A 23,217-nucleotide genomic window follows, 5' to 3' on the forward strand; every position below is an offset into this window, starting at 1 on the left:
GTTTTACGACCTTGAATACGGCAGTGTTTGACAGGCGGACGCGGCAATTTGTAAACAGAGTTAGCGGTTCGCTTTCAGACTTCGGTTTCGCCACTAGCAAAGTTTTAACTTGTGTATTTGGTGTTTACGTTTTATTCTCCGGGTGTTGTTTGATTATGAATGCAGGTGGACAACTAGTGAGGATTGTTTTAGCTCTTTTAAACAGTTTCCGGGAGCGTAGACCATGTTTTTAGCTGTTAGCCGCAGCTAACATGCTAGCAGCAGAAGCAGGGTTGCCCGGCGGAGCGGCTGCTTCATGTGAGCGACACCAGGCATGCTCATAGCGAACCTACCGGGAAGATCCTTGCTTCGACCGGGACTGCAGCGGCTCGGGGTCCACTGGAGGCGTCTCTGTGCGGAGCAGAGTGGCCGGAGTCCGGACACACGTCTGCAGGAAGACATGAACCGGAGCCGGGGTCAGATCAAGCGGGTCCTCTGCGTGGCCGAGAAGAACGATGCAGCCAAGGGCATCGCAGAGATCATGTCCGGCGGCGGAGCCCGGAGGGTCAGTGGAGTCTCTTCGTCACCAACAGAATAAACACGTCCAATAGGCCATGTTTTAGTCTTCATGGACATTATGATTGTGCAAAAAGTATTTAATCAGGCTACAACTCAAAGGGATTGAAGTTTACAGTTTCTCAAATGCTTTGCTGTACTTTTCTGACGTGAGAATTTGATTATCTGTGGATTTGATTGTTGTTGACTGTTTAAACAAACCACATGGGGCTCTAACTTCTTCTTATGGACAGTTTATTCCTCTGTTTGAATCTAATCAGCAGGATAATCATAAATGGTATAGCCCTGAATCAGTAAGTGTTCTAGGATCAGTCTGTCTGTTTCTAGTGTATCTGTCAGGTTGTTGTCACAGTTACTAACAGTTGCAGCTGATCTATGATACAACATTAAATTATAAGACACAGGGATTCATCTTAAATAGAAACGATTACACTTTATCTGTTTCCCTGAGTCCCATGAGCCCTCGTGAAATGGAGAATATAGATCAGATCTTAAACGTATCTCACATGTGAATATTTGCTGGTTGTCTCAGTCCTCTCCCTCTGTGGTTATGACCTGAATATCTTTGGGTTATTGACAACTGGTCAAACAACATGAACAATAAACTTGATGTTAAATAAGTGGATTTTTAACTTTGGTAAAAGATTTACTGTACATTATCAGAACATTATAATTAACACTATGGCAAGTTTTTTAGGATATAAGTTAAGGAGTTGTTTATGGATGAATGATCCCGTTGGGAGTCTGTTTTGGGTTAATCACAATGAAGATGCTGTTTATTATCCCATATTTCTTCAGTTGTTCTTGTATTGATTGGATTATTTTCCTTTTCAGAGGGAAGGAATGTCAAAGTTTAATAAAATCTATGAGTATGAATATCATCTCTTTGGTCAGGTGAGTGAATACACAGAGATAAATGATTATCCACACATAGGCCTAAGTGTCTGTTCTTTTTGTGTTTTTCCTGTTTCTGATTTTGTTGGTGTTCTGTCTCCTACTCTAGAATGTCTCGGTATCAATGACATCAGTATCTGGTCATTTACTGGGTCTGGAGTTTAAAGCAGCGTTCAAGAAATGGTAATAATTTCCCTAAATATTACTGTACATTAAGCCTTTCACAGTGTTATAATATATTACTCATATGTGAATATTTTCTCTCCAAAGGCACAGTTGTAATCCCCAGCTGTTATTTGATGCTGAGGTAGAGAAGTACTGTCCGGATAACATGATACAAATCAAGGTATGGTCTTTTTTTCTCATTCTATAATCTTCATTTTGTAATAGAATTAACCCGTTGGATCTTGAGGACTCATCTGTTCATCACACCCCTTTTCTCTTCTCCCCTTTGCTCTGTCTCTGTAGCGGACTCTGGAGAAAGAGGTGAGGCAGTGCCAGGCCTTGGTCATCTGGACTGATTGTGACAGAGAGGGAGAAAATATTGGCTTTGAAGTCATAGACGTCTGTAAAGCAGGTATGATAAGCACGATTTCACCATGTTTCTGTGAATGTGTAAAGCCTGGGAATAACAGTTACTTTACTCATTTGTACCTTACTATCCCCTGATGGTGTGTCTGCGTGTGTTTTTCAGTTAAACACAATTTGCAAGTCTTTCGGGCAAAGTTTTCTGAGATCACCCCCAACTCCATTCGGAGAGCTTGTGAAACTCTGACAGCGCCGGATGCTAACGTCAGTGATGCTGTTGATGTGCGTCAGGAGCTCGACCTGCGGATAGGTAAGGTAGTACACCACACGCTAATGTATGGCAACAGGTAACAGTTTGTCAAGCATAATCATTATTCTTTGTCTTGGTTAAATGTCACTTTACCAATGATAGAACCCTAGTGGCACTGTATATTAGGTTTGGGCATTCTCCGGACTTTGCCTTTCACATATGAACAACACAGCAGTAGATTGTCATGGTCGAAGACGCGCTCACAACAACAGGAACAACATGTCAGAAACATTCAGTCGCAGAGTGGAGCCTGGGTACAGCATGCAGGAGACAGGACCGAATGTATAAATATACAGTGTTAAGTACGGTTAACATGATCTTGTCCACCCATGTGTGCTCATCTTCTGCAGGTGCATCCTTCACTCGATTCCAGACCCTTCGCCTTCAGAAGATCTTTCCAGAGTCGCTGGCCAATCAGCTGATCTCATACGGCAGCTGTCAGTTTCCCACTCTGGGCTTTGTGGTGGAGCGTTTCAAAGCCATCCAGGCGTTTATACCGGAGACCTTCTACAAAATCAAAGGTAGAAATGGATCCATGCGCAGGCCCACACATCAAATGCAGAGTGTTGAGGATTTAAACTGAGTTTTTGTTTGTGTGTGTCAGTGCTCCATGAAGTTGAGGAGGACACTGTCGAGTTCAGCTGGAAAAGAAACCGTCTCTTCCACCACACAGCTTGCCTGGTGCTTTACCAGATCTGCATGGAGGTACGTGCCTGTTTGCATGTGTTTGATTCACAATTTGTGTCGGACAGTGAATGTGTGCACAGTCATGGTCTCTCATGGAAGCTTGTGAGCATGTTGTTGGTCCTGCCTCAGCATCGTTAGTCTCAGTTACTGGAGGCAGGACCGAGGTGTCGTCTGAACCTATGACTGTCAATGAAAAACATTTACACCCATTGTCTGTTCGCCAAGATGCGAACAGCTTATGATCACCTAGTTATCACTTAGCTAGTTTCACTGTTTCCCAGCGGGCAAGATGTGAGGATCAGGAGCCAAACTCGGGTCATTGTTCACTGATAATGAAAAATACCAGGCAGTGAAACAAAAAGTTCAAAACAACATCCTGCAAATAGTTCTTGTCAAATCCTTCCTTCTTCTGTTTCTTCTACACTTTCTTAAACTGTAAAATGGAATAAAACATGGGAAAGTAAAAAAGAAAAAAAAACTTTGCCTAACTTTTGCTCTTACATAACAGGTTAAAAATATATTCATACTCAAACACAGCAAAGCAACACATGAGAAGATATTCAACACTGTTGTTAGCTGATCGTACAAACTAGTTATTCAGTATAAAGCAAAAACACTGATGGTTGTTGTGCACAGATAAAGGATTTGTGCGCTTGAACAGCTCACAACTGTGTTTTGTGTGTTTGTATGTGTATGTGTGTGTGTGTGTGTGTTTCTGGTCTGTGCTGAAAGTGCATCCTCACGTGTGTAACCACTCCTCTCCCCTCAGCTGTTACCTCCGCAGGACACGGCAGAAAATTAAAATTCAAATGTGTTTGTTTAACCTCTCTGAATAATAAACTGGGCTTTAAGCCACGTGCGTGAAAAGAGACACACAAATATAATTTTACTCATTTCCAGGATCCCATAGCAACAGTCACCTCAGTAACCAGCAAACCCAAGAGCAAGTGGAGACCGCTGCCTCTGGACACTGTGGTGAGAATATGAAGCCATACACATACATGTAGCTGTATTCAAGCATCAGAGACAGATCGAGTTTATTCAGCTCCACTGTCCTTGGTCTCATCTTTGTCCCTTTGTGATCTGACCAACAGGAAATGGAGAAACTGGCGTCTCGGAAGCTGAGGATAAACGCCAAGGAGACCATGAAAATCGCAGAAAAACTCTATACTCAAGGGTGAGTGTTAAGAGTTATCATAAGAGTTGAACAAGCAGCACATACTGGTGTTGTTCTGGTCCATGTGCTGAATGTCCAGCTCACTTGAACTGGTTTCAGTCAGAAAGCTGACTCGAGTCTCTGTGTGTCAGTGAAACGGTCAGTTGTACTTTTAAAACCACATCAAAGCCGATCCTGTTGTTGTACATGAGAAGGCACCTTCTGGCCGTTGAGGTGTTTAATGGATGACTTTACCAGAGATGTCAAACTTCCCCGGGGTTCCATCTTGATTTCTGTGCAGTGAAGGTTACTCATGTGTGTTCTCAGGTTTATCAGCTACCCCCGCACTGAGACAAACATTTTCCCTGCAACCCTGGATCTAAGTCCCCTGGTGGGGCTGCAGACACAGAGCCAGGCCTGGGGGACGTTCGCCCAGCGGGTGCTCGACCAGCCCGGGGGTCCCAACCCGCGACAGGGCAAGAAATCTGACCAAGCCCATCCCCCCATACACCCCACCAAGTTCACTCATACCCTGCAGGTATGAAAATGGAGATCAGTTTTCTGCATAAATCGTTCATAAGTCTCAATGTGATGTTTATAGGCTTTCTCTCCCTGTGGGTACATCTTAAAAATAATAATAGATTTGTATTTCATGTTGACGGTGGTTTCTGCTTCTCAAATCAATAGTAAACCATCAAAATAAACAATTAGCGACACTTCCTTCTTTGCACAACCAGTACGATATATAAGGGAAACAAGGGGCTCGATGATCAAATAGATATTAATTTAAGATAAATGTAAAAACAAACATTGAATCTGTGACATAACTGTTTTCCGTTTCTTCTTGTGTCCAGGGCAATGAAGGACGTATTTACGAGTTCATTGTCCGTCACTTCCTTGCCTGCGTGTCCCAAGATGCTCTGGGGCAGGAGACGGTGGTGGACATAGACATAGCCCAGGAGACGTTCTCCACCTCGGGACTCATGATCATTGCAAGGAACTACCTGGATGTTTACCCGTTTGACAGGTGGAGTGCCAAGGTAGGTAGTGTGTGTGTGTGTGTGTGTGTGTGTTGTTGCTTTTACTACATTACATTCCCATGATCCCTAGCTGATTTACGATGTCATCAAACAACTTATTTTTTGTATTGTTTTGATTGTGAGACCCCTTGGAGCTGAACTCACATACTTTACGATTATACAGTTGTATGTCCATGTGTGACTCCAGCTGATTCCTGTGTGAAACCTTCATTTTGTATGTTCCAGGTGATTCCAGTGTACGAGAACGGCTCCCAGTTCCAGCCCTCTGCGATTGAGATGGTGGACGGACAGACGAGTCCTCCGCAGCTGCTCACTGAAGCCGACCTCATATCACTGATGGAGAAGCACGGCATCGGTAAACACACACACTCACAGACACACACACAGGCAGAGTGTGTGTAGCAACCCACAGACTCACAAACCTTTATCCATGAACAAAGCAAATCCAGGAACTACTTAGTCATCACAGACCTTGTTTGTTCAAGATTTACTGCTTTGTGTACATGAGAACTTGATTGTGTTAAACTGTGTGTGTTACAGGCACAGACGCGACCCATGCAGATCACATTGAGACGATCAAGAGCCGCATGTACGTGGGCTTGACAGCTGACCAGAGGTTTCTCCCTGGAGAGCTCGGCATGGGGCTGGTGGAGGGTAACTGCACAAACACACACAACACAACGCATTCTACAATGTACTGTGGGCTTTATACGTAGTGTTATCAGCTATGACGCAAGTGTTTATGAGTGTTTGTTTGTTTAGGATACAACTCCATGGGCTATGAGATGTCTAAACCCAACCTGCGTGCTGAGCTGGAGGCAGATCTCAAGCTGGTGTCCGAGGGCAGGAAGGACAAACGGGGGGTGCTGCTGCAACACATCCAGAAATACAAAACCGTCTTCATTGAGTCTGTCAGGAAGGCAAAGAAGTCAGTCTGCACTCAATGAGATTTATTGAAATCATGTCGAATACCAAATAGTTGCATCTTTGATGTAATCATTGCAGGCTGCTGGTAGGAAGTCATTGTATGTTGTCCCCTCAGGTTAGATGAAGCCCTGTCGCTGTATCTGGGTGCAGCTCAGGAGATCCCTGAAGAAGAGCAGCAGGACATGGAGATCCCGCTCCCTGTCAGGAAATGTCCTCACTGTAGTCAGGACATGGTGCTGAAAAAGAAGAGGGAGGGAAACGGGTGAGGCGAGACATGTAGCTTAAAACCTTTTTAATGGTACAACTTCAAATCTATATGATATATTGAGTTAAAGATGCTCTCTTTGTAAACCTCTGTGTCCTCTGCCCCTTCCCGTCCTCTGCGTCTCCGTCCCCCTGCAGTAAGTACCTGTCCTGCGTGGGTTTCCCTGCCTGTAAGACAGCAGTGTGGTTCCCTGACACAGTACTGGAGGTCAGCAGAGACGACAGCATTTGTCCCACCTGTCAGCCACGCCCCGTTCACATGTAAGTATTTATCTAATACTCGTCTGCGTTTCATTGGTTGATGCACAAAGCTGAACACGGCACCATTTTATGAATGATAAAATAACACAAAGATCTGCTTGTTGACGGGTTGTCATGAAAAGGTCCTGCCTCACTCAAGATGAATCTTTAATAACTTTAAACTTTGGTTTTCAAATACTTTGATTCGTGACCCTGCAGAGCTACCAGACATTTCCAATCAGCCTCAGCTGTGCTTTTATTTTGAAAAGAGTGTAATTATCACAAACAACCATGATATCTACATATCACAGTCATAAATATCAAACCTAGGCTGTAGTTTTCTTCAGTTCCTGATGATTCAATTAACACAGTGAAGATAATTAATTTCCTGCACTGGTTTGGTTTGACTGTGCTTTGCTTTCTTTAGTCCTCTTCCACAGTAACTCGACTTCTTCTCAGTGGTCAGTTCGATGCCGGTGAACACACACACATTATAAGTGTTGTGTTGCTGAGGAGCGTATGTGGGAGCTCAGAAGAAGTGTGAGCTCAACACTCAGATGAAGTTTCTTCATCAGCACAAGAAACTCGTCAAAGTTCTTGTTTACCCAAGTGGGCGTTAACCCCTCGTGCACGTGCCTCAGCTCAGTCCAAATATAGGGCCAGCCCCCCCCCCCCGTAACAGCATCCGTCACCATAGCTACCGGTCTTGCACGGGGCTCAAAGTTGAACTGCAGCACTGACTCAGAATCAGCTTCTCTTCTCACATCAGTCAGCGCCGAGATAAACTGTTGCTTGCTGCTGCCACCTTGCTGGTCACCACGGCAACTTGATGTAATATCCCAGCTTTTATCTCAGATTCCTGCATCGCTGTGTTTAATAATGGTACAGTTATTTATTAGCCTGGTTTAAAGCTGTTATGTTTTATTAAATAACAGTATAATCAGGGTGAAAAGGCAGAATATAAAGCCTTCATCAATGTGGAGGATGTAACTTGTTCAGCAGCGTCATTAAAGGTCATGAGAGGGATTTTTTCATGACAAATCTTTTGAATATGTAATTTTGAGGAACACAGAAGAGTTTCAGGGGGTTTATCACTCTAGTTTGGTAGTTTTACACTCACATGTTCCAGTGTTTCCTGGTTCTGTTCGGCTCATAGTGACTCAACTGTTGCTTCTTTTCTGATTGGACCATCCCTCCTCTGTTTGTCCTTCATTCACCAGGTTGAGGTTTAAGTTCCGCAGGGGCAGCCTCCCTCCCATGATGCCTTTAGAATTTGTTGGCTGCATCGGGGGATGTGATGAGACGCTCAGAGAGGTGCTGGACTTGAAGTACCTCAGAGCAGGGGGAGGAGGAGGAGATGGTGGAGGAGTGGGAGGTGCTGGGAGACGAGGAGGTGGAGGAGGTGGAGGAGGTGGAGGAAGAGGTGACCCTCGGCCACCAGCTCCACGGCCTCCAAGACCAGATCCACCCAGACCCCCCCGTTCCAATCCCCGACCTTCCCTTCCTCCTGTCCCCTCCTGGACCCCTCAGCCTCGCTCTCCACCAGGAGGGGGCGGTGGTGGAGACCCCAACAGCGACGCCATTGTGTGCAACTGCGGTCAGGACGCACTTCTCCTCACTGTGCGTAAAGACGGCCCCAACCAAGGGCGTCAGTTCTACAAGTGCAACGCTGGGAGCTGCAACTTCTTCCTGTGGTCAGATGAACCAAGTCAGCCGGAGGCATCGCAGAGTCGAGGGCCCCCCCGACCCCTGCCCGCACCACACACCTCCCAGCCTCCGAGGCCCTCGCTGGGCTTCAAAAACACGTTTGGAGGAGGCCAAGGGCAGGAAGGGGGATCTGGAGGACAAGTGGGACAGACCATGTGCAACTGCAATGAGACGGCGGTGACGCGTACGGTGCAGAAGGACGGTCCCAACAAGGGCCGGATGTTCCACACCTGTGGGAAACCTAGAGAGCAACAGTGTGGCTTCTTCCAATGGGCGGATGAGAACGCACCTCCACCAGGTAAGGCCGACACACACACACACACACACACACACACACACACACACACACACACACACACACACACACGTCTTGTTAGGACGTCATTGACATAATGCTCTAAACCAATACTGAACCCCAGTTCCAATCTCTAACCTTAAATGGAGAAAAAATATGTCAAATGTTGTTCTCCTACAAGAACTTTCATGTCAGTCTCTTTGCAGCTGGAGGACGCAAGCCTCAGGATTTTTTTTTTTTTTTTTTGTATTTAATCCTATAATTTTCATATCACTGGTTAGATTGAATTCAAATACTCGATTTCTAAAAAAAAGAATTGCCTTCAATCTTAAGCATCTAATCATGCATCCACGTAAAAACAATTCACAATGAATTAAAGAAAAACATTAGAATTTAATTTCTCACAGTTCAGTGTCTTACTTCCACAAAGTGCCTGTTTGATAATTTGCACCAGGAGCTCAGTATCAGCTCATTCTTTCTGTGCGCTGTGTAAAATGTTTAAGACCTTGTTAATGCGAGTGTTGAATCAGAGGAGATTTACAGTCAGATCCAACAAAGGAGACAGAGAGAGAGAGACTTGATGCTAAAGCACATCTGTCACGACTCTCTAACACTCCTACTGAGACCTTGAAGCCTCCTCTTCTCAGGCGCGCTCACAGAAACATTGTTAGTCCTCAGTTGCATCTCACCACCTCATGTTGTGTTTGACCTGTTCCCCCCATGGCAGGTAACTTTGGTGGTGGATTTAATGGTGGAGGAGACCGTGAAGATGGAGGGGGAAGAGGGAGGAAGAAAATGGGAGCGGCCAACCCCAACAAACCTCCCGCTGCTAAGAAACCCCGGACCTGCGGCATCTGCCACGTGCCGGGACACACCCGGGTCACCTGCCCTCAGCGGTGACCTCTGGGCCGGGGCAAAGACTGTGAAGCTGCTCTGGAGCTGAACGCACATATTGAAGTTTCTGACTCAACAGTGTGGAGTCAGGTTTTCCCTTCTTAAATATGCTGCGGGTTGTAAGTGCCTCTTCTCTGGGCTGGAACTCCCTTCCTGGGATTCACACACTTTACCAAAAGTTGTTCTTAATAACTGTTTCAAAAAGGAAAGAAGAAAATCCAACAACTACGACTCTAAACAAAATCAAAACTCGTTTTTCCTTGTCTGATTTTTGCCACACGTTGAAAACCTGTATTAAAAAGAGAGGAATGTCATAAAACGTATCCCAGGTCAGTGGAAACAGGAACTTCTCTGTCTCATCCCTTCTGTCATGCCCTGCCAGTTACTACAATCACTGCAGCCTGCCCCTAGGTGGCGATGGAGACACTTTGGCTTCACTTTCGGGGAGCAGTCATGTCTGAAGATGATAAACTCAGCAGCATGGTACAGTCTCCTGCTGCCTGAGTTTGTCGCTGCAGTTTCCTGGAAGTGCTCAACAGATAATGAGAGAGTTGCTCAGCTGGTCTTGGATCAGATTAATAACCCTGTCAGTCGTGTTCCCGGTCCTGAGTGAGATCAGCAGGAGGAAGAGGAACCTTCCACTGAAGCAGTTCTGTCTTAAATAAAAAGGTGTATTTTAAATAAAAACGTACTTGCACACAGTTTTTTAACAATAAATAATACACATTATAAGTAGATTTCTGGATTCTGAAGGGTTGTTGGAGGAAACATTGAAATATGTAAATGTACGAGTGGGTGGATTGAGGAACTGTCAGTAACACAATCATCAGTATTTTTTTGAACGTTGATGTTAATAAACTTTCTCGTGCTGTAAACCTGATAACATCTCCACAGTCATGACAGAGTTTGTTGCAACAAGTTTTGCTTTTGTTTCTTATCTTTCGTCTTTTGTGTCGGTTCCACTGGTTTTGGTTTCAGTTTTATCTTGAGACTTTGGTTGAACGTCTTTGTTGCTGCTGTTCACAATAAACATAACGAGGAAGAAGGAAACCTTTTCTCTTTCTAGAAATGTGTTTATTTATTTATTTATATATCATTACCTGCTACTTAATCTGGAATATCTTTTAAACCGTGCGCTTGCTGTTCTATTTGTTTGAGCCTGTGCTGATTTCAACTACTCGTAGTTTATTGCAAATGTTTTACACATAAAACTGCCGGCTGCACAGAGCTGTCAGATAAATGAAGTGGAGTGAAAAGCCCTTTACTTAGAGTAGTAGTACATTTAATCAAAGCAAACTAGTACCTGAGTTATCAATTAGACCTGGGGTAAAGTTCCGGGGGATAAAACGATATCAATAATTATCGAAAAATAACTGAGTTTGAAAGATTCCTCTCAGGCTAAGTTACACTATGAGGACAAAAGTATTAACTGTCTTAACTACTGTGTTCATTCTGTCTGTGCAATACAATGCTTCGTGTGCAATTCATTCACTGCACATATTCTTGTATATATTAGTTCTTATTTCATTCATATTTTTTTATACATCTTATCTTATCTTATAGCTGTGCATGTGTGGGATTAACCGCTGCATTTGAATGGTTGTGTGTTTTCCCAGATGTGCTTCACTTCCTTCACTTTACCGGGAATGAAACTGACTTTGGACAAAAGGGAATAAACCAGAAACGCGTGGATTCCCGGTATGAGGCTGCGATAAGTTACCCTAATGTTTTTCCTCTTAAATTTGTGTGCGCCTCTGTGTGTATACATGTGTGTGTGTGTTTATGTGTGTGTGTGTGTGTGTGTGTGTGTGTGAAGCTCTTACTGGCACGTTTGGTGAGTCATGCGTGAGTCACAGCACGTGGGTGTGCGCGAGCTGTGATCGGCTCCTAAACTCCTCACTTTAGTTTCCAGGCAGATCCGCTGGTCATGTGATCGTTTTGTTTTCCTGCCTCCTCCTCACGGGAAGAAGCGCTGGGTTCCATCCCGCGTCCCGCTTCACTTCGCCGGGCTGCAGCTACACCTCGGGCCCGCGGGCTCACTCCAGCAGAACCGTGGACGATCAGAGACCAACCAATGAGATCAGATCATGTCTCCGTCAGAAGGGAAAATCATTAATATCAATATTTGATTCACCGCTGGGCACATCAGGCCTGGTTGAGATATGATCATCAAACTTTACTGTCAGTGACTCATAGAAGCAGCCGATGACTCATTAAAGGTAATGAAAGATAGAATAACAGTAATTAGAGCTGGTTCCAGATCAGCTCCTCACATCCTCAGGAGTGGTTTGGATCTGAGAACACAAATGTTCAATTGCAAACTCTGGAGAAAGTCTGTCTGAGTCCAGGTGAGAGCACAGCAGGAGATCCTCCGGAGGACGCCCTGCCAGCGAGTGGGCGTGTTGATGACGTGTGGATGACGTGTCAACACATGACACAGGCAAAATTAACAAACAAAAACAACATACAGTAATTGATCAGATCTAGTTTGTGCGATGTGTTGTAGGTCGACCGGGTTCCCACTGGACGTTACTGGGACGTGAGGGGCCGGACGTCATGGAGGGAGGTTGTGTGTTTGTGTAGAAACACGTCCATGATGCTGAACTCTGTGGTTGACAAGGAAAGTGGCAGAAATACTGTTGTTGTGTCAAAGAATGAGTAAAAGTTTGATCCTAGGCGTCTTTGTCTCACCACAACACAACACAACGTCCACCACTATGGCTCAAACTGGGTGGGAATGTTGTGTTGGTGGTTTCTGGCCAATGACGAGGACGTCTACAGGAGGAAACTCACAAGTAGAAGTCTGGATGTTTATAAACACTTTTCCTCTGGTAGGAAAAATCCCACAATCATGTTGTGTGAATGGATTCAATCATCGCTCACTCCCGGAGCAGACCTGGGTTCAGATCAGCAGTGACGGAAACATGACGCCCGTGTGAAGGAGCAAATGTTGTAAGACATCAAGGAGAGAGAGAGAGAGACTCTGTGGTTTGTGACGTCCAACATGAGTCATCAGGCAAAAACAAAAAGACTCTTAACTGTCTTCTGCACAATGAAAACAGTTGTCGCACCGACCAATGAAAGTCGTACTTTGCTTCTCCTGCAATGGAAACATTGTGTTTAATGTTATTTAAAAAAAAACTGCATATACCTATTAATTTTGGTGTGAAAGTGGTTTTCACCTCCGCTGCTTTCTCTCTCTTTCTTTATCTCTCTCTTATTCCATCGCTCTTCATCAGCTTCATCAATTTTAACACCAGTGAGGTCATCATCAGACACCGTGAGGCTTTTATTTTTAGAAATATGGCGTCATCGTAACGGATGAAGCCCGGTGATTTATGTTGGTGTCTTAACTGTCAAAAAATAAACATGATGCTTTTATGTTTAGATGTTTCACGATTATAAATTATAATTCAAGGATTAATAAATAATCATCATTAGTCTCAGTCTTCATTTAGATCCAACCCAACCAGAGCAGCTGAATGAAAAATCCATCTATTGGAAATCCCGATGACAGGCGACATGGGATTATATAAGAATACGATTGGATTATTATGGGATTGTTATTATAACCTCAGAGCCGGGAGGTCAAAGGTTAACGTCGGGTCAGTGCAGGTGAGTTTTGCTTTTGGTTTTTCATCTCTGGTCTTTTGTGTCGGTTCAACTGGTTTTGGTTTCAGTTTTATCTTGAGACTCTCGGCCGGTTGAACTTCTTTGTTGCTGCTGTTCACAATAAACATAACGAAGAAGAAGGAAACCTTTTATCTTTCTGGAAATTTGTTTATTTATTTATCTATATCTCCTTACCTACTACACTTAATCTGGAATATCTTTTAAAACGTGCACTTGCTGCTCTATTTGTTCGAGCCTGTGCTGATTTCAACTCCTCGTAGATTATTGCAAATGTTTTACACATAAAACTGCCTCCTGCACAGAGCTGTCAGATAAATGAAGTGGAGTGAAAAGCACTTTACTTTGGAAATATGGTGCAGTGGATTTAATCAAAGCAAACTAGTACCTGAGTTATCAATTAGACCTGTTTTAAAGTTCCGGGGGATAAAACATTTTCAATAATTATCGCAATATAACTGATCTTGAAAGATTCCTCTCAGGCTAAGTTACACTATGAGGACAAAAGTATTAACTGTCCTAACTAGAATGAAGAATGAAAACTTTTCTCTTTCTAGAAATGTCTTTCTTTCTTTCTTTATATCTCCTTACCTACTACTTAATCTGGAATATCTTTCTAAACATTCTATTTGTTCGAGCCTGTGCTGATTTCATCTACTCGTAGGTTACGGGGCGGTTTTTTATAACCTCGGAGCCGGGAGGTCAAAGGTTAACGTGGGGTCAGTGTAGGTGTGGATCACTTTTCAGGCCTGAACTCTTCGTCACCTCTCGTTGTCTCATCACCATCATCCAGCTTTTCACCAGTCGCTGTAGAAACAGTTGCCATGACACCCAATGCCCATAAGTGATGCGAGTGTTCCAGGTGCAGAGAGAGAGTGTGTGTGTGTGTGTGTGTGTGTGTGTGTGTGTTTGTGTGGTTTCATAGAGTTTTTGATTGTAAACTGATCCACGTCAGCCTCAGTGAAAGATAATAGGAATTCTGGCTCCGGGCCTTTTTTTTTTCCACAGCCGTCACTTTGCCTTTGTCAGATCTTACTACACGGGGCCTGGTTGTGTAGATGTTCAGGTGTAAAATTAGATAAGTGTGTGTGATCAGCGGCTGTGATCACACCGCCGAGCCCAGATTTTAAGTTAAAAAGAAGAAACGTGGGCTTCAACATCAGGGATCATTATCGTCTCGGAGATCTTTCTCGTGCTCTGGCTCTCGGCTCAGCAGCAGTTGCTTAGCACTCATGTGTAAAATTAATACTTTCAGGAGTGTTTAGCTCTTTGGTTCCATATTTGGATCAAACGCAGCCGGAGGTGTGGACGTTTTTTTATCTTCCCAGAGAATTGAGCAAAGCTTTTTTCATTTCCATTGCAGATTCTGATCTTTTTCCTGACTTGGAAAATCTGTTACATAAAGAGACACCGGTTCACTTTCTGTTTCGCTCTCAGGCTGCAGCTCGGTGCGTTCAGGGTTTTTAATTATACAACCTCTGCACAGGAAACCTTCAGATCAATTACAGGAAGTTAAATCTGGAGCCAACGACTCAACTGAGCTGTTTGGGTAATGCTTATCTGCTGCAGCCAGTTAGCTTAGCTTAGCATTAAGACGGGAAATGTAGGGAAACAGTCACCAGCTCACGTGTGTTTTTTTAAAGAGCAATTACAATTGTGTTAGTTTTGTTAGGACTCATGTTTGCTGGTGTCGTTTTTAATGCTAAGCTAAGCTAACAGGCGGCTTTCTCCAGCTAAATTTACACCAAGCATGAATTGGCTTCACAGATTTGTAGAAATACAAAAACCTGATTTTAAAAGTATAACAATGATCTGAGATTTCAAGAAATAAAGTCGTTATGTAACGAGACAAAAGTCATGATCTGTTTTTGGCTTAAATTAGTCCTTCTCCCTCAAATATGTAAAGTGTCCTTGTCTCCCCTGAAAGTTGCGATAAAGTTCTTATTATTAATTCATAAGAAAAAAGTTGTAATATTACAAGAATAAAGTCAAGCATCTTGTGGAGTTATTCTACAAAGTAAAAGTTTCACAAATAATGAGTTTTGTTTTCATCACGAAACTGAGTCTGTTCTGAAGAAGGAACCACATGGATTTATTATTATTGTACTATTTATAACTTTATTTTCGCAATTTCACAACTTTCTTCTCACAACTTTGCAACTTTTTTGACATGATCGTAAGACTTTGTTGTCGAAACTTCCCGCCCGACATTAAGAACGGGTAAACTTAGTAGATTTGTGTTTAAATCTTTATCTGAATTAAATGTATGTTTTTTTAATAGTTACAACATCAGCTTTGTTTCACAATAACCTTCTCGTCCATCCTCCTCCTCTTCTTCTTCCTCCTCCTCCGCTTCCTCCTCCTCCTCCGCTTCCTCCTCTTCCTCCTCTTCCTCCTCCTCAATTTCGGCCCCTGTCCTGCACTTTGCTCCAATTTGCGTGCGCGGCCTCGAGGACGCGGGCACATTAATGGGGGCTCGGTCCTACGCAATGGAAAAGGGGGCGCGCCCGCTGAAAGCAGCGCGTTGTTCGGTGTTGATGTGTCGCAGATTTTATAAAGGGAGGAGGGAAAAAGAGAGGGAGGGAGAGAGAGAGAGAGAGAGAGAGAGAGAGAGAGAGAGAGAGAGAGAGAGAGAGAGAAGGGAGAAAGTTCGAGAGGGAGGGAGGGAGAGAGAGAGAGAGAGAGAGAAGGAAGGAGGGAGAAACTTCGAGAGGGAGGGTGAGTCGGAGTCAGTGAGAGGAGAGAGAGAACTTTGTGTTTCCTCCTCTCTCTCTCGCTGTGTTTTTATTTTGAGCGCTCGCTCCTCTGAGCGCACACGCGCGCGGTGCGGAGCGATGGAGCTGTCATCCATCGGAGACCAGGTGTTCGCGGTGGAGTCCATCACGAAGAAGAGGATGAGGAAGGTGAGGCGGCCCCGCACTCCGCACGAACTCACACAACTTATTCTCACAAGCGTGATGATGGACGTGGTCCCGGTGGAGCAGCGCGTGCTCACTGTGCCATCCTCGGTCCTCGTGCGCTTACAAAACTAGGCTACATAATATCTCTCTCTCTCTCTCTCTCCCCCCCCCCCCAAACCCTCGTGCACTTCACGCTAAACAACCTCCTCCGCTCTCTCTCTGTCTCTGCGTGTTGTTTGCGTGGAGGTGCCGCGCGCCGCTGACCTGTAGCCCGCCTCGCGCGGGGCTCCATCTGAGGTGCTGCGACACGAGCGTGTTTTGGAGGCGCCTACGCAGCTGTAGTAAACCGGAGAAGGGGGCGTGTATTCTGGAACCGAGCTGCGCACTTTATTTGGGTTACGCCAGCGTGCGGGGACCGCAGCGTAATGTCAGCGGGTTCTGCGTGATGCTGTCCCGCCGCTGTGCGCGTAGTGGGGACGCTGGGAACAGAGGATGGAGCCGCTTTACGCACGGAGCTCCGCATGTTTTACGCACAGCGTGTCCTGCGATCCGGAGGAAGCGCGCGTGACACCAGCTTCATTCAATGCGACCCCGAAAAGTTAATAATGTGAAACTGTGTTAAATTACAGCTTCTCTCTTTTACTCCACGCACACACACACGCGCTTATCCCTTGTTGTTGTGTGAGGGGTTCACTCGGAGGTGGGACTCGAACGTTGCGCAACGCCACTGTTTACATGCTCGCGTGCGCGGCCCCACCTATCCGAAGCCCGCCGCTGCAAATGTTCGAGAATGAGCGCGCGCGCGTGCGTCGCCGGAGCCGGCTTGTGTGGCCACGTGCGGGCACGTCACCGCGGCGCGCGAGAAAAAAAAATAAGAAAGAAAGATGCTGTCAATGACGTCATTCCCGAGAAAAGCACAGAGAACTACGTCCATGACCCCCCCCCCCCCTTCATTCCTCATCTTAAAGTGACAGTCACCCTTTTTATTCTTACACGCACACACTCACATACACTACACACACACAGACACACGTGGCCAGAGTGCAGATTACAGTGCAGGTTGTGTGTGTTGTATCTCACCCTCCTCCTCTCTCTCTCTCTCTCTCTCTCTCTCTCTCTCTCTCTCTCTCTCCCCCCCCCCCCCCCCCCTCCCTCTCCTCAGGGTAATGTGGAGTATCTACTGAAATGGCAGGGATGGCCCCCGAAGTGAGTAAACCTCGAGTCATCGTCCAGTGACCTCATTCCCTCTATATAAACTCAGGAGCCTTTTTATATCGTGTGTGTGTCGGTGCCGGAGCGAGCAGCTCCCGGAACAGATCGATGGATTCATGAGGAGATCTATGTGGAATTGATGGATGGGATTTGAAACGTGTTTTTGTTTTCACCAGGTACAGCACTTGGGAACCGGAGGAAAATATCTTGGATCCTCGCCTGGTCCTGGCCTACGAGGAGAAGTGAGTAATAACAGAAACTTTTAGTGCCGTCGCTTTAGCTGCGACCAGACGTTCACTGAAACTCCTGACATTCTCCAGAGGGGCTGTACGTGAGAACGCAAATGTCCCAGTGAGACGCTCTGGACATTTTCTGGAGTTTCAGCTCGGCCCCTCAGTAGAAACTGGTCCAAAACGGAAAATAAGAAAAACTAATATCTCGGGATGAAAGGCGGAGCCTCACATATGGAGGACAGATGCAGATGCGCGATCTCTGCTACAGAATTCATACGTTAGATTCTTCTTTTGTTGTGTCTGAGTGTAGAATCTCCTGCTGTGTTGTTCATCCTGTTCTGGACATTCTCCGGTATCTGGACAGAGTTTCACAGTGCGTCTCTTTCTGTCCCTCTGTCTCTGTCCCTCTGTGTCCACCTCTCTTCCAGTCAGGAGAAGCTCCGAGCTCTGGCCTATCGCAGGAAAGGTCTCAGACCCAGGAGGCTCCTGCTGCGGGTAAACAAACTTTTCTTCTGCTTCACTTCTCTCAGTAGCTGTAACTGCTGCAGTGCTTGTTTAGGAACGTCTCTGAATGATCCTCAGACGATGAGTTCTTTGAGTCGAGGCCTTTTAAAAAGGAGTGAATCGATTCTAAGATAAGTTTAGTGTGATCAAATGCAAGGATTTTGCCATAAATCAAGTTTTGTACTTCATGGAAGTTGTGAAATTGGTCAAAGCAGCCGTACTCAACTGTTAGCATCACTTTGGAATCTTTGTGTTTTTTTTTATGCATCACTTCATTATTGGTTTTGGTCTTTTCATCAACATAAATACACAAAATGATGGCGTTTAACCTTTAACACTACATTTCCCAGAACTCAATGCTGCTGTTCACACCTCCAAACAAACACAGGAGTGACTCCTCTGTCACCTTTGCCCTGACGCAGAACATTTTTGCGATGGACCTGCGGAGCGCCCACAAGGTGAAGCCGCCGCCCCGGCTGCGTCTCTCCCTCACCCGCGCCATGAGCACGGACGTGGACACGGGCGAGTGCAGCACAATGTACCGCCACCCGCTAAGGAGGAGGAGCAAGCAGAGGGGGGCTAAGCGGGGGCCGGACGAGCCCTCGGACGAGCCCCTCCAGCCGCTGAGCAAGAAGGAGGAGCCCATGGAGGAGGACTGGAGCGGCACCAGCGAAGAGGAGAAGCAGGAGGAGTCCGAAAGCACCGCAGAGGAGCAACAGGAGGACAGTTTATACGGTTTGTTTTCCAAGTGGATCAATTAGAAATCCAGTGGCACAGCGATGACCTTTGACCTGCGTGAATAAACAGAGGTTCTCTGTCTTTCAGGTGTGTCGGAGTGCAGCTCCCCCCCGCTGCTGCAGAGACAGGACCTGATGGACGAGGAGGAGAAGGTGTACGCCGACCTGACCATGGCAGACTCGGACGCATGGACTGACGGACCGGATGCATGTGAAACTAAAGAGGACCAAACGTCAACGTGCGGCCAATCGAAGGACGGCACCTTGGCGATGGTGGCCAGACCAGAAGATGCAGAAACCGTGAGCCACAGGTCAGATTGGGAGGAGGAGGAGGAGGAGGAGGAGGAGTCAGGGTCGGCGTGTGTCAGATTAGAGGGGGACGACACGGTCTCTGTGATAGTGAGCGTTCAGGACACCGGCATGATGGCGGGCGCCGCCTACTCCGCTCCTGAGGCGAGGACCGAGGAGGTGGGCGGCGACAAACAGAGCGTGGCCACACCCCCCACAGAGCGGTCCGGGAGCGTGATCGTGACGAACGTGACGATCAACGCGCTGACGGTGACTTTCAAAGAGGCGACGGTGGCCGAAGGCTTCTTTAAGAGCAGCTGAACCCAGAGACCCCCGAACCACCACCATCAGAGTTACCGCTCATTTTCTACGTGTAAATAGTCGTTTATGTAAAAAATTATTTCCACGTTTACAGAACTACACTCATTTCCTACTGAGTACAACGAAGACATTTTTTCACCTTTGAAGGAAAAAGGGGTGAGCGGTGATTTTCATCAGTGCTGCTCATTAATCAGACAAGAGGTCCCCCCCCCCCACCAAAAAAAAATCATCTTTTGCAATAAATCGATCACAATGGTTTCCATTCCCGGGGCCGCTGGGTTTACAGAGCGAGGCGCGGCCTGACACACGTTCCAGTCCACTTACTTCCACGCAGCAGCTTTTTCTAGTCGTCCTCGGTCATTTCCAGGCGGACTCACGTCGGCTCCCGGGGCCCGTTTCAGTCGCTCCTCTTTCTTACGGAAAAACGTTTTTTTTTGTAAAGACACTGCTCTTGTTTTTCTTCCCTGTTGTTTTCAGTTTGAACACCGAGCTGAATCGCATGACCCGCCAGTCTGTGCCACGCGTGCACAAAGCACTGTCCTGTGTTTTATTGAAGAGGTTTATTTCTGTCACAAAAGACATGAAACAAAGAGATAGAATTAATGCCTCCTGCTTAGATGAAGTTCTGCATTTCAAGGGAGGTGGAGAAGAAGAAGAAAAAAAGAAGAAGTACACAGTTGTGTTCGCTGTCTGCTGTCTTTTACTTTATAAAGTGCAACCTGGTTCTATTTTTGTATTATCAATTGATAGTCCGCTCTTTCACTCGCCTTTGTGCATTTCAAAAGAGGAGATATCAGTTTACACTGCCGCTGACAGCGCTGTGCAGGGTGAGGCAGACAAGGAAGAAACTGTAGGTTAGGTCAAAGTCCGGTAGGATATTATTTATTTGCATGTCACATGTGTAAGCTAAAGTAATTTATGTCACTAAATGTATGTGAATCAGTCTCTTATCTGACAAAAGGTAACATGTCTCTTACAAGCTAATTTCTATTTTGACTGCATTTCCAATAAACATGAACTGAAGAAACCGACTCCTGCAGCATGTTTAACATTTGGGTTGACAATAAGTTTTTAAGTGTTTATCGTTGGTGATGTTTTACATTGACTCGCAGCTCTGTCGCCTCATAGCAAGAAGGTTCCCGGTTCGTAGCAAGAAGGTTCCCGGTTCGAATCCCATTTGAGCCGGGGTCACACCTAACTGACCGAATGAGACCACTGACCCTTAGACCAAGATGTTTGCTATGGGATGTTTTTATTAGAGGATGTGTGTGACCTCTAGACAATAATCAGGCAAAGAAACACACATCTCCTGCTTTACACTCACTACTCTGGCTCAACAATCAACAGTTAAATCTACAAGTGTGCAAAAGGTCTGAAGCCTATAAGAGACTTGTGAACTGTGAATATTCACAATGATCAGTCAGCAGAGAGTTGAAGAGTTATCTGATCATAACACTATATAACACTGATGATCTCATCTCACTGTGGAGATTAGTAGAAGCCAGTAAGAGTGATGCATTCAGGGCCTTTATATAAAACTATCACCATGTGTCACCACTAGAGAGCACAATGTTTCCTGGAAAGAGAAAATGACTGAGTGTGGATCAGGGGCTCAGTGTTTAGTCAAATTATTAGTTAAAATTTTGGGGGTACTCGTTTTATTTATTATTTATATTAATAAAATTAACTTTTATATAAGGGTTGATTTATATATCCCAAAGAAATCAGATGTTAAAGTGATGAGCTTATTTAGTAATAGTACTTAGTAGTACTTCATATTATACTCATTCAAGTAGTATATTCATTTTATTTACTTTATTAAGTGCCGCATGCTTACTTTAAATAATTAACCTTAAAAAAACAGCAGCTCCAACCCCAGTGACCAAAACCTCCTCATCAACTGTAAACACGCAGTTACGCTTGCGCAAGATGAAAATAAGAAATGTACTTATTTCAAATTGTCGTTATGAAGTTCTCTCTTCTTAGTGAAGAATAAAAAAAACACAAATATTCTGGAGAACAGCTATTTGTAACAGCACGAGTTCCCATATTCACCAACTACCCAATCGCAGGTCTCACAAACAGCCACATGCAGGACACGCCTCTATTGGTAATTTTCATTTTATTATAAAAAACAGTATTTGAGTCCACAGTTTGTGTTTCTTTGTACAGTAAAAAATATTAAATTAAAATCCCAAAGTTCAGAAAGATAAAGATGGAGTTGAGGAGGAAGGGAGATCGACTTTCTCGTAGAAGAGGGGGGGGGGGGGGGGATTTAAACGTCCGGGGGAAGCAGCAACGGGGCCGAGGCAGAAAGACACCGAGACTTTCTCCTCATTTCTGTGCAACACAGTTCATTTGGATCAAAAATCCTCTGTTTCCTCCAAACAGCAGAATCCTAAAAAACACTAAGAGGAGCCCACCCCACCCAATTTCTTGTCTCCACGTCCCAGCTCATGTACTCAAAATGTTACAGGCACACAGGTATGCACCCCCCCTCCCCAAGCCTCCACTGCTCCGTATTAAGTGTCTTTAAAAAGGAAGGATAGCACACACATTCGAGGGAGAGGGCTTGCATGTTTGCGAGGGATTCGTCCCTTCCAGCACGGCCGATGTCCAACGCAGAGGAGACGTCAGGACGCGTCCCACGTCTCTGACTCGCAGCAGACCCCCGACCGCTGCGGTAAAACACTGACAGTTCATCCTCCCCACCTGGACACACCCGACTAAAGACGTCTACAGCGAAATGAAACAAGAACTAAAGACCCCCCCCCCCCGACAGTCAATAACAAAAATATATTTCTATACAAATTTAAGCAGTCTCAGGGTACATAACACCCCCGCCCCACCCCCTCAAGAGAAAAACAATAAATAAAGCAAACCCAAACATTTGAAAAAGGAGGATATGCATCATGTTTGGATTCACAATAATAATATTAATAATAATAATCCACATCACTCTGCAAAACAGAAATAGACAGACTGAATGATGGGAAACGAAACCGATAAAAAAAGTTCTTTGCATTAAATCATTTCCTCTTTAATCTTGACCACGTTTAAAACCTTAAAAACATTTCTTAAAAAAGGCAAGTTCTCCTATTTACCCCCGAAAATATGACCTTTCTTCTATTCAGCAAGATGTGGAGGTGAGGAGGCTGCCGAGAAACCGCCCCCCCCTCCATGTCCACGATTGGCAAAAAAATATATTAACAGCAATAACTTACAATTCATTTATTCTAATTTATTTAACGACTGCTTGATTTATTGTTCATCTCCCATAGGAAGTTCAGTTCAATGCATCTTTATTGAAAACATTTTAAATAACATTTAATAATAGTATAAAAAAGAAAGGCTAAGTAATAACAATAACACTGTCCTGGGTGAGTGCAGTTTGTGCGAAGAATCACGGAGCGTTTCAGCTCAACATGACACGTTAGTAGAATTCCTACATGATGTCTAAAGGGTTGTGATTCATATTCTGGCCTAGCGGGTCCTGACTGTTTCCCCCTGGTCCGTGGAGACTGGCCATGCCACTCAGCTGAGATAACATGGCGCTCTGGTCCGACCCAAACTGCTCCATAGAGTTCTGTTGCTGCTGTTGGGTTGTTGGCTGCTGTTGTGGAGGGACCCCCATGCCTGGGTGGTGCTGATTCAGATGACCTGGGTGCGGTGAACCCGTCTGCATCTGAGGGGAGATGTGATGTGGGGAGGGCTGGGGCTGCATGCGCGGGGACGGGCTGGAGTGCGGCGGCTGGGACTGCGGTCGGGGGGAGGGCTGTGGAGATCGCACCTGGTTAGCCAGCGATGCGGGATGCGTCTGGCCCTGCAGGTGTGGGGACTGGGCCATCTGCTGCGGCTGCTGGGGGCTCATGGGATTGCTGTGCTGGGCCGGTGA

At 45.4% G+C, this 23,217-nt stretch overlaps 3 protein-coding genes across 20 annotated transcripts in view; 2 read left to right on the plus strand and 1 right to left on the minus strand.

The window, feature by feature from the left end:
- Nucleotides 1-24: 24 nt before the first annotated feature.
- Nucleotides 25-10,551, plus strand: top3a (DNA topoisomerase III alpha). Its single transcript, XM_053443053.1, has 19 exons — nucleotides 25-544; nucleotides 1,390-1,449; nucleotides 1,559-1,632; nucleotides 1,720-1,795; nucleotides 1,918-2,026; nucleotides 2,144-2,287; nucleotides 2,638-2,808; nucleotides 2,892-2,992; nucleotides 3,875-3,949; nucleotides 4,069-4,151; nucleotides 4,458-4,668; nucleotides 4,985-5,170; nucleotides 5,396-5,525; nucleotides 5,711-5,824; nucleotides 5,933-6,098; nucleotides 6,213-6,359; nucleotides 6,500-6,622; nucleotides 7,822-8,606; nucleotides 9,331-10,551. Exons 1-19 carry the CDS (start codon nucleotides 314-316, stop codon nucleotides 9,501-9,503), a joined length of 3,159 nt encoding a protein of 1,052 aa, XP_053299028.1. The 5' UTR covers nucleotides 25-313; the 3' UTR covers nucleotides 9,504-10,551.
- A 5,216-nt stretch (nucleotides 10,552-15,767) lies between these two features.
- On the plus strand, nucleotides 15,768-20,349 carry cbx7a (chromobox homolog 7a). 2 transcript variants are annotated; one of them, XM_053443096.1, is made up of 6 exons: nucleotides 15,768-16,030; nucleotides 17,190-17,233; nucleotides 17,416-17,481; nucleotides 17,901-17,967; nucleotides 18,327-18,711; nucleotides 18,802-20,349. In XM_053443096.1, exons 1-6 carry the CDS (start codon nucleotides 15,962-15,964, stop codon nucleotides 19,320-19,322), a joined length of 1,152 nt encoding a protein of 383 aa, XP_053299071.1. In that variant the 5' UTR covers nucleotides 15,768-15,961; the 3' UTR covers nucleotides 19,323-20,349. The 2 variants fall into 2 exon arrangements, with proteins under 2 accessions (XP_053299071.1, XP_053299073.1); XM_053443098.1 differs by having other exon boundaries at nucleotides 18,399-18,711.
- Nucleotides 20,350-21,427: 1,078 nt separating this feature from the next.
- Nucleotides 21,428-23,217, minus strand: part of ep300b (E1A binding protein p300 b) — a 27,054-nt gene continuing 25,264 nt past the window's right edge. For all 17 annotated transcript variants that reach the window (XM_053443638.1, XM_053443643.1, XM_053443636.1 and 14 more), the window contains one exon: nucleotides 21,428-23,217. This exon is cut by the window's right edge and continues 3,237 nt beyond it. In XM_053443638.1, coding sequence (XP_053299613.1) covers nucleotides 22,768-23,217 — 450 coding nt within the window. In that variant the 3' untranslated portion in view covers nucleotides 21,428-22,767.

Source organism: Pleuronectes platessa, chromosome 16 (genome assembly GCF_947347685.1).
Source record: "Pleuronectes platessa chromosome 16, fPlePla1.1, whole genome shotgun sequence".
In the NCBI taxonomy this organism is placed as follows: Eukaryota; Metazoa; Chordata; class Actinopteri; order Pleuronectiformes; family Pleuronectidae; genus Pleuronectes; species Pleuronectes platessa.